The sequence below is a fragment of the Podarcis filfolensis genome (assembly GCF_964270895.1).
Source record: "Podarcis filfolensis genome assembly, chromosome: 8".
Taxonomy (NCBI): Eukaryota; Metazoa; Chordata; class Lepidosauria; order Squamata; family Lacertidae; genus Podarcis; species Podarcis filfolensis.
Window position 1 is genome coordinate 51827537 of NC_139611.1, and position 17041 is coordinate 51844577.

The following is a 17041-nucleotide window of genomic DNA, read 5'->3' on the forward strand; positions in this document are numbered from 1 at the left end:
AAACTGTTTGGAGTGAAATGGTTTGCTGCTGATGCTAGTGTGGTTAAAGCATGTGCACACATATCATAATATATGTGCACATATATCATAATTGCTGTCCTCATCCATCTCTCATATTCTGATCCCAGCAACACTGTTGTCTGCTGGGTCCACTCCCCAGCTCTGCTAAGAGATCCTCATTGGCTGAAACCACAAAGGTAAATTTTCATTTCCGTTTCTAGGTTGCTGTACTTGTTGTCCGGTGGGCTGCAGCAAGTGTGCCCAGGGATGTATCTGCAAAGGTCCCCCTTCCACCAAATGCAGCTGCTGCAAGTGAATCTTCTCTGGCTCTCCAAGCACTGATCTGTATATTTGATTGCCAGCAGGAATGTAACCTTATTGTCCATTTATATATTTGCCTGTGCATTTTTGTAGCCTTTAGATGTGAAAATAAGCTATGTGGAAAGTAACACAAGCTATGTGGAAAATAATAAAAGCTGTATGTATATAAGAAACATTTGGAGAATGTTTTGTTGGTAGTGGTTCTTTCCTTCTTAAGAGGACAGAGGCAGTGAGCCCTGAAATTCAGACTGTGTACACATAATACCTTTAAAGCACATTTCCCTCCAAAGAACCTTGGGAACTAGTTTTTTATGGTTGCTGGCAATCGTTCTGTGAAAGTAAATTACTGTTCCCAGGTTTCTTTTGATGTTTGGGGGGGGTTGCTTTAAACATTGGAAATGTGCACGGCCTCTGAGCTCTACTTTGTGGAGCCTTAATCATGAATCTGTTCCTGGTGAATTCCAAGTTGCTGGTGGTGTGGGGATAGCTACACTGCCCGGAGGAGGCTGGTCTGGGGAAGAATGTTTAGAAGATGCTTCTCTGAACAGCTTTTCATGCTTTCCTGGCAAAGCACAAAGTAGGCTTGTTATGCGCAACACAAATCATGCACAACACACATTTCTTCTGTCTCCCAACTAGAGTCCATTACTGTGCAACACATCCATCCCATGAGAGGGAAGGAGTTTACGTTAGCATCAGTAAAAAAGGACAGAAGACAGATTTACATAATGTTTGTATATGCTAATATGGGTGGAAATGTTACAAGTAATTGCTATGATTTAAATGGAAATGCAGCACATATATCTACAATCTACATAACTGAGAAGAGGTTGCCCAGCTTACCTGTGTGCCTGCTTGGTCTGCTGCCCAGGCTCTAACTCAGGGGTCAGCAAACTTTTTCAGCAGGGGGCTGGTTCACTGTCCCTCAGACCTTGTGGGGGACCCGGACTTTATTGGGGGGATGAACAAATTCCTATGCCCCACAAATAACTCAGAGGTGCATTTTAAATGAAAGGACACATTCTACTTATGTAAAAATGCGCTGATTCCCGGACCGTCTGCGGGCCGGATTTAGAAGGTGATTGGGCCGGATCTGGCCCCCGGGCCTTAGTTTGCCTACCCATGCTCTAACTGTTGATGCACATCTTGAAAATATGAACCTCTTCTCAGTTCCTTCTCCTTAACCCAAGTTTAGGTACATCCACACACCATACATTTAAAGCACTAGCTGAGACCATTGGGCATTGTAGCCCTGTGAGGGTAATGACTGTTCCTACGGTTCTGTGAGGGGAAGCCATGTGTTTTAAATGCAGAGTGTGAGCTGGCTGCCCTCTTCAAAATATGGCAACTCCCATCAGCCCCAAGTGCCATAGCTAATGTTCAGGGCTGATGGGATTTGTACTTCAACAAACATCTGGATGGGCACATTCTCCCACTACTGAAGTTTTGCACTGTTGCAGGCTACTCTCCATAATGATTCCATATTTGGGGGGGATTAAACAAGATGCTGTGATAAACCCATGACCTCATTCACAGCCATATGTCTGTAGTGCTAGTGCTTGCTAGATCTTCTACAACCCCAAGATCCACCAACCACAGCCAGATGCAAACAGCATTCACTTAGAATTAAAGGTTCCCGAGCCCAGGAATTTGTTCTGAATACTAAAACTGAGCTGAACTCTTAGTCCTTCCACACAAAAATCCACTCATCTATGCTCCACCCGCAGCAGCTTTCTTCATTTCAGCTATATAATTTAGAGGAGGAATCATTTTGCTATTAAACAACTGGGCATTAGAAGTCCTAATGTACATCTAATCACAAGGTGAATTGATTAGGTCTTAAAAGACGTTTTTGGGCCAGTGGGTGCAGTTGGAATTTTGAGAAACTGCTGTGGGTACCAGTCTCAAAATGGCTGCCACGAGGGCATGGCATAGCACAAAATGGCTGCCACATCCAAAAGGGAAGAAAAAGAGACAAGACCACAAAATGGTGTGGGTGCATAACCCATCAGCCACCCACTCAGTGAGGAAAAGGTATCACCTGCTGCCATACTGAATCAATTTTTTTGTTATTTTTTTAAAAAGGTGCTCTCTGCACCTCTCCCAAGTTCAGAACAGACAAGAGGGTGGTTCTCCAATCCTGCCATACAATGTAATGTAGGCATTTGGGTGGCAGGGGGTGAATAATGTAGGAGAGGCTAAGCCACTACAAACAGGACCTGAGCAGAGAGATCATTGTGCATTATTATTTTTAAAAACTTTTTTTTAAAGATTTTATTTTGAGGGGATATTTACTATGACCTTTTGTGAGCACCATATTAGGTTCTGGCAGGCACACACTGGGAATCCTTGTATTAAGCAGATTCCAACTGAACCACCTAATCCAGCTCTCCTGGCACAGAAGCCAACCCACACAGTTCCACTGTGTGTATGAACACTGAAGCCACACAAGGAACACCAGTTACACAGGTCTTTCTAATCTAGACATTGCTGGAGGGATGTATAAATGGAGCAATTGTTAGCACCGAATCTGGGAGGTTATCTGTCTAATTTCCATATTCTATCTCATGGTCACATTCTAATGTCATAGTTCAACATGAACAAAATAATGCACTGAGGGATTACATCAGTAAAGAGGTCGGTAGGAAGGAATTTAGTTATCAGTTGCTGTCATTGGATTCTGTGGAGCAGAAGAAATGATGGTTAACAGGCCAGTGGCTCCCCTTTCACCCCAAGGAATTGGTGTCACCAGGGCCAAGAGACTGGGTTAGCCTATACTCAAATGAGGTAGTATCCAACTAAGTTTAACTCAAAAGTAAAGCCACTGGAATAAGTGTACATGACTAAGTTAGGTTCATTCATTTCAATGGATGTACTGTAAGTAGAATTTATTTATCGAAAAATTTATATTCCACTTTTCACCATGTAGGTCTCAACATTAACATATACAATATACAAATTTTAAAACACAACCCCCCCAATTAAAACCTCAAGAAATCAAAAACACAAAACATATGAGAAGCATTCAGGATGCAAAGGGCTCCTGAAATGAAATTAAACAGGAACCTGAAACTCAGTAGGCATGGTGCCTGTCTAACTCCTTGTCAGAGGGAGTTCCATAGAGTTTGGCCCCAGACTTTGAAGGCACAACTATTTGTTGACATGAGTCAGAGACGGAGCCACTAAAAGGATCCCCTGCTCCCTGATGACCTCAGTGATCAACTTGCGGTGTATGGGGAAATGTGATCCTTAAGCTACCCTGGGCCCAAGTTATTCAGATCTTTCTGCACTAGAACCTTCAACTTGACCAGGTAGCAGATGGGAAGCCAGTGCAAGCCTCAGGTTCAATTCCCAGCATCCCAGAGTAAGGCTGGGGAAAATTCCTGTCTGAAGTCCTGGAGAGTCTGCCACGGAGAATGCTGCCTCTCAGGCCGCCACCATGCCAAGCCTCTGCTGATCTAAACACCTCTAAGAGGGTTTGTAGGGAAGGAGGTAAGCTTTATGATATTTGGGTCCTAAGTCACACTAATGTGACCACCTTGAATTGGGCCCTGAAGTGAACTGGCAACCATGCCAGCTGTTTTAAACCAGAGCCTATGTGAGATCTACATGGAACCCCAGACATAAACCTTGTTGCATTTTGGATCAAATAAAGCTTTTTCAAGTTGTCTTCAATGGCAGCCCCGTGTAGTGTGCATTGCAACAATCCAATATGGAAGTTACCAGAGCATGGAGCAGAGTGGCCAGATCCTCTTTTCAAAAGGGGTTTCTGCTGGCAAATCAGCCGGAGCTGAGAAAAGGCACTCCTAGCCATCAAGGCCACCTGAGTCTCCAAGAGCATCCCCAAAATAAAACCCCCAGGGCAGGATGCTTCCCCACCTGAGAACACTTTTTCCCCCCAGGATTCAGTGTGATTCAATGAATGCCCCATGTTTGCATGTCCTGTGGCATTGATTCTGAATGTCCCTCTAATATACACCCTCCTTGCAGTTCAGTTCCTCTCCTCACTCCATGTCTCTCTTTCCTCTGCTTACCAAAAGATAACCTGTACAGAATCTAAACTGGGTGGCTGGTTTCTTGTCATTGGTGAGTCAACAACATCACTTTGAGAGGAAGGGGTTTTGTTATGTACTGAGTTGAATAGGATCCAAACTGCAGCAGTCTGATTGGTCCTAGAACAATAGGATCCAAAAGGCAGCAGTCTGATTGGTCCTAGAACAATAGGATTCAGAAGCAGCAGTCTGATTGGTCCTAGAACAATGCAGCAGTATGATTGGTTGGCAGGAACCACCCAATCATGCTCCAGATAGAAGTGAATCCACAACCTGATTGGCTTACAGTAGAATTCCGGAATTAGCCAATCATGTGCAGCCCATTGTGTAAATAATGTATATAAAGCAGATACTTTGAGGGGACAGTCATTCATTCCTCCTCACCACTATGAGCTGAATAAAGAGCATGAAATCACTTTGCGACTCTGAGTATATTTCAGGTTTGGTTCCCTATTCACAGCCATCACCAAAAACATTTGGAAATCAATGAACTACTTCCAGGAACACTGTGTCTTTTCTAGAGCAGTGGAGACATAAATTCCAGCTACCAGTTGTGCAATCAAATACACACACAGTACAAACCTTGCCAGCATCCGAGCAAAATAAAGTCAGCATTTGTGAGTAAACATTCACAAAATGAATGAATGGTACTGGCAGGGTTCTCATTTGTTGGGGCCTGAGAGCAAACACCTTGGAAACAAAACAAGTGCTAACATTTGCTGGAACGTTTGTGTCAACATATAAGGCCACCACATTTCTCTGCCAGGAAGTGTTGCTACAACTGGGGCAAAAAGGCAGACCACCCAAAACGTGCTTAATTTAGCGAGGGAAAGTAAGGTACATGATAAAGGTAAATAAGATTATGGAGAAAGCAGACCCCCATGTTGCAAAAATGCATTTAAAAAGAAGAAGCAACAAATAAAAGGCAAGTTGAAAACCTAAAACTAAAGACTAAAAACAGTTCTGACTACAAATTGTATCTAAAATGCCTGGAAGAAATGGGGAAGTGTTAACCAGACTCAGAAAATCTTCAGCGGATGCCAGATGTGTCTCCTTAGGGACAACATTCCAAAATCAGGGATCACCACAGAAAAGAAATGAACAGGGTGGGTGAGTATTTGTAGGAGAGATTCACCCTTGCAAATGTTACACAAATATGCCCACTTATAACCATATGTAGTGGAGACTGGTGCTCATTGTGGGTGGTAGGGCAGAAGGCAGGGAAGCCAATGGCAGTTGGAGATACTGTGTACACACCAGACGTGTAATGTACTTTGCTTCCTCCAGTGGGTCCTGGGAACTGTAGCTTACTCCTGACAGAGTAAGGAGAGGGGGGTAATATGTGTTCATATAATGTGTACACAACCATTGACAAGCAGAGCTAACCAGTTCTAGCCTTGTCCTTCTCTTCCTCCTTGCTAAGTTTCACTCAGACACAACTGAGACTAAGAAGGAGGAAGCAGAGAGCCAAGAAGACCACCCCTTGGCCTGGTTGTAAGATGGCAGGCAAGTGTGCTTGAGGCTGCAGGGGCAGAGCCCTGTTTGCCCTAATAGATCAGTTTCCACTTCAGCCTTCTTCAGATGTTTTGCCCTCCAGATGTTTTGGATTGCAATCCCCACCAGGCATTGCTGGTGGAACATGTAGTCTGGAGGGCACCAGACTGGAGGAAGACTCTTCTAAAGGTTCCACAGCGGCAAGATGGGGAAGAACTCCCCTCCCCTCCCCACCTACACAAACAAACAAACAAACAAACAGATAATTTCATCCCTCAGGCTGGAGCAACTCCTTTCAAGCAGCTTGACTGTATCGTCTTGGTTCTATCATGACAATGGTGCCCTCTCTCCCAAGACCTGGCACAAATTGACAACACCAGTGTTGAAGTGTGAACTGCAGTAGTGTATCATCATCATGACATAATGCTAATTCTCTCTCTCTCTTTTTCAAATCACTCAACAGAAACCCCTTGTGATGCAACATGAACCCTTCAGGGCAGGCAGGACAGTTTAACTTCATTGTCTGCTCCCTCCTCCCACGTTCCACCTTAAGATGATGACTAAATGCAGACTCCAGGCATCACTATCAGTGAGTGTGCTTTTTTTCAGCCCTGCTGCATTTAACATCTAGCCTCATGATGTGTTCCAGAGAATACAGAAGCTTGCTCACTGTTACTGTTTTGTGGTACTTTGGTTGGTGTCATAAACCCTACAATCCCTGTTTGGCCGTGAAGCTCACTGGGCAACCCTAAGCCAGTCACCATCTCTAAGGCTAACCTTACCTATCCTCCTAGCTTCCACGGTTGTTGTGAGAATAACACTGGGAGATGGCACTGAACAATAACATCACTAAAGTATAAAATAATAAAATACAGAACAAATGACTCACGCTGAATCAAATTGTCTAAGAATGGCAAAAAAAGAAAATTTTTCATCAGGAGATGGAATGTCAAAACTGTCTGATTTAAATGTAGTTCATTAATAATGAAAAAGGAATGAAAGGAAAGACAAATTATTTAAAATGAGGATTTTGGAATTCACCTTTGCCATGTAAGTTTTTGCTTAATCCCATCAGCACAAACCTTTGCAACACAATCATATTTCTCAGGAACTGCCCCCTTCACTTTTACTTCTCTTTCCCTTTGGTCACACAATGGCTGACTCACCCTTGAGTCAGCATTAAACATGTTCCCAGACACAACTGCTGCACTGCACCCGGAAGGAGTTTGCACACCACACTAGATATGTTTGTATTGCCATGTGTTGGGGCCGAGGGCACTGTGTTTGCACACAGCGAAGAAGACTGAGCAAGAGGAGCAGTGCCTGCAGAGGAAAATGCAAATGAAAGGCATACCGTGTGTACAGGACTCAGTGTGCTTTGTTCAAAAAGTTCAGTGACAGAAGTCTGTTTCTTCTCCAAAATAGAAACCTCAGTCATTTCCAGTTCTTGTTCTCTGTGTGGGTGGGTGTGCATACACAGTGCTCTAACATGATTACTAGATTCACCCCACACAACAGCAAGCAACCCTAAAGATATCAGATTTATTACTGCGACCTGTAGCGCTGTCAAGGCAGGACTTTGGGGCAGTAGTCCAGGGCCCCCCATTCAGAAGAATGAGCCCCCAAATGAAGCAGGGCTGAATTAGGAAGCAAATGAAATAATGCACAGTACCATTTAGAAAGTTGTGCCCCAAGGCCATTATGCCTTTCAAAGTCAGAAACTGCTGTTGCAGGGCAGGAGAAAGCCTAATGTTGAATGCTCCTGTAAAAAAACAAACCAAAAAAAACTTTGCATTTTACAACATAGATGTATAAGAACATAAGATCAGGCCAGTGGCATATCTAATTCAGCACCCTGATCTCACAGTGGCCAATTATATGCCTCTGGGAAGTCCGCAAACAGGACCTCCAACAGTGGAGCGAGAACACAGCCACTGTGTTACTAGCAGCCACACACAGCCTTACCCTCCATGAATTTGGCCAATCCTTCTTCACAGCTAAGTGGGTGGTGTCCCTACATCTTGCGGGAGGCAAACTGCCCGTTTTTGAAACTTTTCTAGCTCTACAATGTCCTTCTAGAATCATAGACCTGTAGAGTTGGAAGGTACACCAAAGGTCATCTAGTCCAACCCCATATAATGCAGGAATCTCAACCTTTTTGAGGTCAGGTGTTAGTCTTAAAGGTGGCAGAGGACTCTGGTTTTGGCATAACTGCGAAACAGAGCCACCAACCTAGAACTGTAATATCCTGGTGTCATTACACCCATTTTACAAATGGACAACTGAGGCTAAAGATTCCTTCCTTGACAAGGTTCATGGCTGAACAGCTTAAGAAAATGAAAAGTGGGATTCAAACGCCCTTTTCTTTTTGATCCCCAGATATGTAGCTAAATAATGAGGTGGAAACTACTCTTTGCGGTGTTCACAAGCCATTACTTGTTATTACTTCAGCTGTCACAGCACTGAGTCCCACAATTGTAAACAGGTCTCAGGATCCAGTCCTCCTGAGTTCAGATTAATCCCCTGCTGGGAAGGGATGCCCTAAATAAAATGAAGCAGCTCAGCTATACTTTAAATGCACAGGGTAACGAAGAAATAGAGCTTACTTTCCCCCCTTCCAATCACTTTTTCATTTTGCGCGGCGTCTTTTAATATTGAAAGCTTCAGTACTGGGACCGTTTTCTCACTTGCATTTATCTGGGCTTCTTTTTGTGTTGATGACCATGTTCTTGGATACCCCATAAGGGAAAAAGGGCAGATTTTGTTTACAACAACCACAATCTCTTTTTAATGCTTTAAATAACGAAATCCATTTCAGATCTACACAAGTAAACATGGATACGCTCTTCCAACGGGAAGAGAAAATGACCCGTCACTGAATTTCCCTCTCACTGCAAGTTTTCCCCCTCCTTGCAAAATCTTTCATGCGCCTCCCCCGCCTGGAAGCGGTCAATATTTGCACGCGGAGCCGACGGCTCGATCGTGCAATGCTTCAGGGAAAGCGAGACTAATTTTTGCACGCAGCTCCATAAGCGGAGGGGAGGAGAGGCTGGACCTTTGGCAAGGGCGCCGATTACGAAAGGTGCGCACGGGGCCGCGCGGGGGCCGCCTTCCTTTGCACGCGGCGCTGCGTGGGTTTCGCTTTTGCACCCCTCGCCGCCTCTGCCCGCCGTCCGGAGCCGGTCCGTGCGCAGGAAAGGGGCGGGCGCTTTGCACTCGCCGCGCCTGCCTTCCGGCTGCTTATAAATATGCCGGCAGAGGCTGCCCTCAGGCCACACATCATCTCTTGCCTCGTTTAATCCTCCGATCTGTGATCACTCCTGCAACTGCGATGGATCCTCAGGACTGCGCCTGCGCCACTGGTGAGTCTTCATTCCACTTGCTCGACTGCTTTAAGAAAGAGCCAGGGATCGGTGGCTCAAAGAGCGCGCTCTGCACCCAGACGGCCCCAGGTTCCATCCCTGGTCTCAGACTTTTGTCTGTACCTCTGCAGAGCTGCTGCTGGGCCTGGTAGGTGACTTAGAGCAGGTTCGCCCCAGCCTTCTGTCTTCCAGATGTGTTGGACAACAACACCCATAATCTCCGACGGATGGGCTGTGTCGGCCGGGATTGATGGGAGTCAGTCCCAACAGCATCTGGAGGGTACGGGGTGGCAGAAGGCTGAAGTAGAGGGACAAGCTGCCCGGCTAGGGAAAATGGGCCTTTGTGGGGGCAGTTCTGCAGAATGAGCACAAAGGATCCCAAATGCTGCAGTGCCCTGGGCTTAGCACACATTGCCGTCTAAAGAGAGCAGGGGGTGGGTGGAGGCGGAGTCTCCAATAAGGGTTGCTTCCTATACTCTTATATAGCTTGCATGGGGGGGACGGACGGACCACAGGGGATGTTTTTAAAGGGTGTGATTCTCAAGCACTTTACTACACAAATATTTATTTCTAAGTAAATTGGCTTAGGATTGTGGTGCAGCATCCATTTTCACTGGGAGTCCTGCTTTCAACAGCCCTTTTAAGATACAGGATGCGGGTGGCGCTGTAGGTTAAACCACAGAGCCTAGGACTTGCTGATCAGAAGGTCGGAGGTTCAAATCCCCGCAACAGGGTGAGCTCGGTCCCTGCTCCTGCCCACCTAGCAGTTCGAAAGCACGTCAAAGTGCAAGTAGATAAATAGGTACCGCTCCGGCAGGAAGGTAAACGGCGTTTCCAGGTGCTGCTCTGGTTCACCAGAAGCGGCTTAGTCATGCTGGACACATGACCTGGAAGCTGTACGCCGGCTCCCTCAGCCAATAAAGCGAGATGAGCGCCGCAACCCCAGAGTCGGCCACGACTGGACCTAATGGTCAGGGATCCCTTTACCTTTATCTTTAATCAGTTTTAGCCACCGGCATCTACAGGCCTACAATTGCCATGCTTACTGATGCCAGGTGTGATGATGTATTTGAGCAGACCCGTCCTTCCTCTGTTCAGCCTCCTTACAGCATCCACAAAATCATATTGAGCAAAAATGTGATTTCCTTGCTCTTCAGATGCCTGCTTTGGCAGTGCTGATCACCTTGAAAGTACTCTGATGCACTAAAGCTAGTCACTTCTGCACTTGAATGTTACTACTATGAAAATAAAGAATTGCAGCACTCTCTGGGAATCTGTGACCCTGGAGATTCTTGCTTACAGTTGTCCCAATGCATTCATTAATTGGGTAAATAATGGGATGGTTAGTAACTAACTTGTTTAAGAACTTGTGATCTCTGTTCAGATTCTCAGAACATCAGTCTTTCTACACTTTAGAACTGGCTCTAGTGCTTGATCCAAGCTAGTGGTACTATTCCCTGTCACAAAGCAGTCCCACTTAAGAAAGAAGCCCACAGTATAAACTCTGGGAACTTACCCTTTTTGGCTTCTGAGTCCTGGAACCCTCCCAAAGCATTCTCATTAAACTTAGGAGCTTTGCCTCCAATTTACTTCTGAATTTTATTCTTCCATCCTATAGGCATAGATGGCAATTTAGCAAACTTGTATTGCTTCTATTTTTATTAACGAGAAGAAGTTGTCTGTATGCAACCCTATAGCCATTGGTTTCAGTGGCTTCAGTGCAAGCATATATTTCTGTTGGAAGGGACGAAGGGTGGAGTTTTATTTTAATTTAACTCAGTGGCATGTCTATTTCTCCCCCTTCCAGGTGGTTCTTGTACCTGTGCCGGCTCCTGCAAGTGCAAAAATTGCAAATGCACTTCATGCAAAAAAAGTGAGTATCTCTTTGTGAACCCAATAAAAGTTCCATGCATCAGAAGGAGCTGGTTAAAACCTAGAAGCTAAGACTTTTGCAGGTAAATTCACACTGTGTTTAAAGCATATGGCTTCTCCCCCCTCCCCAAGAATCCTGGGAATGGTAGTTTGTTAAGGGTGCTGGGAACCACAGCGCTGAAGGGTAATCTACAGTTTCCAGGATGCTGGGGGGGCAGCCCTGTGCTCTAAATGAATGGTGTTGGCTGCTGATCTCACACAGGAACTTGCAATGCAGTCCTAGCATGTGTACTTGAGATTGATTCTCACTGAACTATTTGGGACTTGATTCTGACAAAGTATGCATAGGATTGGACATAATGTTCTCCCTTATAAGCCTCCTTTCCAAGGCTTGTCCTTTCACAAGGTTAAGATATTTCTATTCTTGAACAAATTCATTAAAAGTTAACAGGCTTATTAAATGTCCAGCATCAGGGGAAATGAAATAGAGAAAGTTCTCCTTGTTGGCTGGCAACTACTTGACGCAAGGAGGCATGAAAGCTTTTGTAAACTGGAAGAATTGGTTTTCCTCTCATTTTTTTTTGAAGCTGTTGATCTGCCAAAAGTAACTTCAGATTTGGGCTACTTACATTTGTATCTGTATTTGCTGTGCAGTCATTGTACCCCTTATACAAGCTGATGGCACCTTAACCACTTTTCCTTCTTCCTTATTGTGAGACATTTCACTATCCCTCTTAATTTGTTATAATGCCAGCCAATTAAATCATTAATCTCTTTGGCATGCTAAACATCCAGTGTCATTTTTTGCCCATCTCTTTCAGGCTGCTGCTCCTGTTGCCCAGCTGGATGCGCCAAATGTGCCAAGAGTTGTGTCTGCAAAGAACCACTGTCGGATAAATGCAGCTGCTGCACCTAAAAATGTATTTTGAAAAAAGGAGACAATTTTTCATATTTTGTAATTGCTCTTTCATACAGATAAAAGGAAGAAAAATGTTTTCAGAAAAATAAAAGTATTTTAAACTTGACAACTTTGAACTGTGTTGGCTGGGTGTGGTCTGTATAGCCTTTTTAAAGGCTAATGGGAGCCTGTAATGCAAGTCTGCAGACTTTCCAATCGTTTGAAACCAGATGACAAACATGAAAATGACTGAAATGAACCTTTTAGTTAAACCACCACAAACATGCCCCAAATTGGGTGCATTTTATCCATGGTACTAAGTAGGCTTTTGACAACCCCAAATCCCTATATCTGATTAAACTAGTATTATGAAGTTTTCCCCAACTGCCAGCAAAGCAGGACCAGAAGACTCCAGGAGGTCCATAGAAGTTAAAAAAAAAAAAAAAACGTAGTAGATGTGCCTTTCTCCCATTTACTCTGAATAGTTTTTCCTGGTGAAATACTCCTTTCTTTTGAAACTCCCTAGGTCTGCAGGACCACTGTCTGCTTTTTGAGCCTTTGGGCTACTTCAAGTCTGTGTACAGTTGCAATGTGCCCATCGAGCAGGTGAAATTCCTAACACTAGGAATAAATATAGGTTGGAGGACCCCATCATAAGAAAATCTCCTGCAGGGCAGAACATGCATGTATTTACCCACCCTCTCACTGGAACAGCAAAGGTGCTCCTCCTTCCTTGCCATTGTGCTTGAGAGATTTCTTTATCCAAGTAGGAGAAACATGGTCAAGTTTGCCCTTTGGGAAAGAAGTTCCTTGCTGGATACCGCATTTGTATAAAGGTCTCTGCTTGCTTGCTTCTGGTATCTTAGCAGACCCCTATCAACACAATGCTGCTTAGTTCGGTGCTAGTTTCCAGAACACAAAAATTAACATTAAAGTTGAGTAAGAAGCTGAACAGAGAGAAACATAGGCTGCCTTATGCCACAGCTTCTGGTACAGGATTTGGCTTTCGATGTCTTCTAGTCTACCAACACTGACTGGTAGCTCTGAAGGGAATAGGTGCCTCCTAGCTACTCAGCATCCTTAGCAATGACAGTTTTCAGGAGTCTATGGGGGAAGGCAAGACTGTTTAAAGTGTGTGTTGGAAGTTAGAGTGCAACTTTATCTTTTTATCTCTGCTGGCTTTCCTGTATGCTTTCAGGTTTAGACTGATGCATCTTAGCTTGTATATCCTATTTGCCACTTCCTCCTCCTCACACTTTCTCTGGACCTTGAGGCCTGCGGTCATCTTGAATCTTACCTTCTGAGAACAAAGGTGTGAGCAAGTGTGTTGCAGCCAAGGATTCATTGAACTGCAGTTGACTTTTGCTGCTGTATATGCTAACAAAATAGATGGTGCAGATGTGACCTTATATAGAGATACACCTGAGAATCCTTTCTGCACCAAATAAGTTTCATCTTACCCTGAGAAGGGGAAGTCGGCACCTGTTCTCAGGAGAACAGGTGGAAACTGGACCAGATGAATGTGGGATGGGTCTGTGTTTCTGCCAAAGGCTCCACAGGCTAGGAAACCTGTTTCAGAAAGGGGATTGAAAACTGAGCTAGAGGCCCACAGGAGAAGCCTGAGGGGACTGGGAAGCGAGCTAGTAGACAGTTTGGCTGGAGAAAAAGGAGACAGTCAGACAGAGAGACAGCTTCCCTTAGGAAAAGGTGAGTCCTCAGCAAACCAGCCTTGTGTAGATTAAAAGATTAGATCATCAGCTTGCAGGTCAGAGCCTGTTCATTTCACTCCCTTGTAGTGCGTAGTATATTTTAGCGCTTTCTAGAATAAATAATGAATAACAGTGATAGAAGCACCTGCTGCAGGTGTGTGACCCAGGAGGCCCGAAACTGAGCTCACAAACAGGGCATGGGGCAAACGCTGAAACAGAGATCTCCATATTGTGAGGGAGTGGGAAAATGTAGCCTTTTCCCTGTTGTTCCCCATCTGTGGCCCGCCTTCCTCCAAGGTAGCCAGGGAGGTGGCTTATAACCCAATCCGGTATGTATGTGAGAGAAACTCATTGTTGGGTCAGGTTTGTTTGGAAGACTTGCTGCTTGTTTCAATGGGGCTTACTCCTAAGTGTGTGCATCACTACGCTGTTTTCAGTGCTTATGAAATCCCTTTTTTGACAAGCCTTTTCTGTGGAGATTTTTTTTTTTATCCCAGTTTGAATCTGTATCGGATTTTTGAAATGGTTTTACTTTGGATGTTTTTATTGTTAAATCACTTCAGGATGTTTCACGGGAAGCGGTAAATGAATGAAAAGAATAAAACATGGGCAGAATATCAGAACTGATATAGATACAGCCATTGATCAATCAAACAATGAATCACATTTCAGCAGTGCAGGCAACCCATCCAAAAGAGACAAAAAGCAGATGGGTCACATAGTCACAAGACAGATGACTTGCAGACACGATTTGCTCTCTGCAACAACAACAATGACTGCTTTCTGGAGAAATGAAGCTTTGGGTGGTCCACTGATAATAGGATTCAGCATCACTGACAGTATGGTGCAGTGGTTGGAGTGTTGGACTAGGACCCTGAGGACTGGAGTTGAAATCCATGCTCAGTCATGAAGCTCACTTGGCTGACTTCTGGCAAGGCACTGTCTCCTAAACTAATCTACCTCACAAGGTGGTTGTTGTCAAAGTTTGGCAAATATGTTACAGCAGAGTGCACACAGAAATAGTCTGATAAGACTACTGGTTGAAAGGACAAAGAAAACTTAAGGTTGATTAGTCACAGCACACAAAGCTATTCTGAGCACAAGCTTCACACTTGGCTAATACAGAGGCACTAGCACAAAGTAACTCATACTAACTGGCTTGAACAAAAAAAATTGGAGTGGCATGGAGGAAGGGAAAAGCAAAAGTAGTTGCTAAAAGAGAAAGAATCCATGAGGAGGAAGAACAGGTTGCCCTTCTATCGCCACCCACTGGCTCAAGTAGCTTATTGCAGGAGCTGTTGTTTTCCTCCCTATGGTTGTGAGAATAAAATGGAGAGGGAGAGAACTGTTGTGTGTCTCCTTGAGCTCCTTGGAGGAAAGGTGGGGTAGAAATGTAATAGCAGCAACAACTACTTAAGGTGCATCATCAGAGCATTGTGGGGAGGAGGCGTCCTTCCAATGGAAGTGGACGTGAATAGCATCATCTTGCCACTGGGGATGCTGTGACAAACAGTCCCAGCCCCTGTCCATGACAACAAAGGATAATCCACCAAGGAGATGAAATGCTCACAGGCCTGGCCCTACCAATAGGCAGAGTGAGGCAGCAGACGCTGGGTGGGGGCAAGGGAGAGGGGGCAGGATGATGGGGAACAGAGTTGTGTATGTCACACAACCTGCCCTGGGCTCCCAAGCTTGCCCACTGCCCTCGGGTGCAATGGATGCACTGCTTCATTGGCTTTTGTACATGAAATGCTGTTGGGGTGCCTTTTCACCCTTTGCCATAGGTGTCCATCATGCCCAGAGGGGGTGAAAGCAGAGGTGGCAGCTGACCCCTGCATTTGCAACATAAGCAGGGCTCTGCTTTTACAGAAGAACAGCCTGCTGGATCAAGCCAATGGCCCACCCAGTCCAGCATCATGTTCTCATGCCTGTGGGAAACCCTCAAGCAGGACTTGAGCACATGTGCACTCTCCCCTCCTGTGGTTTCCAGTAAATGGTATGAGAGGAGTTACTGACTCCAGTCATGGAGGCAGAGCATAGCCATTGTGGGTACTAGTAACCATTGATAGCCTTTTCCTCCATGAATGGGTCTGATCCTCTTTTTAAGGCATCTAAGTTGGTGGCCACCACTGCCTCCTGTGACAGTGAGTTCCACAGTTTAACTATGCCCTGCATGAAAAAGTACTTTATTTGTCCTGAATCTTCCAACCTTCAGTTTCATTGAATGTCCACAAGTTCCAGCATTATGAGGGAGAAAAACTTTTACCCAGACACTTTTACTCTGTCGTACATAATGTTATAAACATCTATCACAGTGGTGTCCAAACTTTTTTCAAAGAGGGCCAGATTTGATGAAGTGAAGGGCCGTGAGGGCCAACCAAAGTTGTTGAGGTTTTTTTCAGGATTTTACCCAAGGAAATAAACTGCCACAGGGGCCGGATTAAACTGACCGGCGGACCAGATTAGGCCCCCAAAATGGACTTTGGACATGCCTGATCTATCATGTTGCCTTTCCTTGCAAAATGTGCAGAGGTTGAAACATGTGATCTCACCTGTTGGAGAAACAGCCATTTCTGGGTGCTCTCAACATCCCTGGAGCACAAATGAACGAAGGGCCTTGGTTTATGAAGAACACCCAGTTTATTTGGACTACGAAACCTGCTGATCTCAGCATGCTAAAAGGTAATCAGAATATTGCCTCAGGCCTGAGTTGTTAGAATTGCTCTGCTGCTGCTGTCAGCAACTTATGGAATGTGGAAGGGCAAAAACCCATCTAGGCTTCAAGAAAGACAAGACCCAAAAGCAGAAGGGTGAGAGCTGATTATTCATATGGGTGCTTGTGTCCAAACTCGTTCAGAAGTTCTTGGAAACCACAATAAAAGTTTTTCTGTTTTTTCTTTATGCACATAGAAAACTTTCAAGAAGCCATCTTCAGCTTCACAACTCACTTCTTCACTAACTATTGGCCTTGGTGGATGTTGGGGCTACTGGGAGTTGGCCGGCTGGGTGGCAGAGGAAGTGCCCACCCCACACCCCGGTCAAGTGAAGGAGTGGGCGCCTGCCTGAGGCGCTGCTGCCGCCGTGCTTACTCAAGGGCCATAGCCTCTCCTTGCAGGTCACGCTTTCTCAGGCAAGGCGCCCACCTTCCTCCCACTGCCACATGTGGAACAACAATGTCTCTGCCCCTCAGTGCCCTTTCTCCAACTGGGAGCTCACAAGGCTGGCCATGGGATTGCAACTGAGCAGGAGCCTCCATGCAACCCCGCCCCCCATGGCCACCTCCCTGTTGAATCCTCACAACAGCCCTGGAAGGTAGTGCAGGCTACACATCTC

At 45.2% G+C, this 17041-nt stretch overlaps 1 protein-coding gene and 1 long non-coding RNA gene across 2 annotated transcripts; both read left to right on the forward strand.

The window, feature by feature from the left end:
- The first annotated feature begins 311 nt into the window (after positions 1–311).
- On the forward strand, positions 312–7156 carry LOC310767736. Its single transcript, XR_014551042.1, has 3 exons — positions 312–2355; positions 6331–6367; positions 6477–7156. It is a non-coding gene; the product is annotated as an uncharacterized lncRNA (long non-coding RNA).
- A 1833-nt stretch (positions 7157–8989) lies between these two features.
- Positions 8990–12129, forward strand: LOC310767726 (metallothionein-like). The gene is made up of 3 exons (XM_083625056.1): positions 8990–9229; positions 11037–11102; positions 11923–12129. The coding sequence occupies exons 1-3, from the start codon at positions 9199–9201 to the stop codon at positions 12015–12017; spliced, it is 192 nt and encodes a 63-aa protein (XP_083481182.1). The 5' UTR covers positions 8990–9198; the 3' UTR covers positions 12018–12129.
- The last annotated feature ends 4912 nt before the right edge of the window (positions 12130–17041 follow it).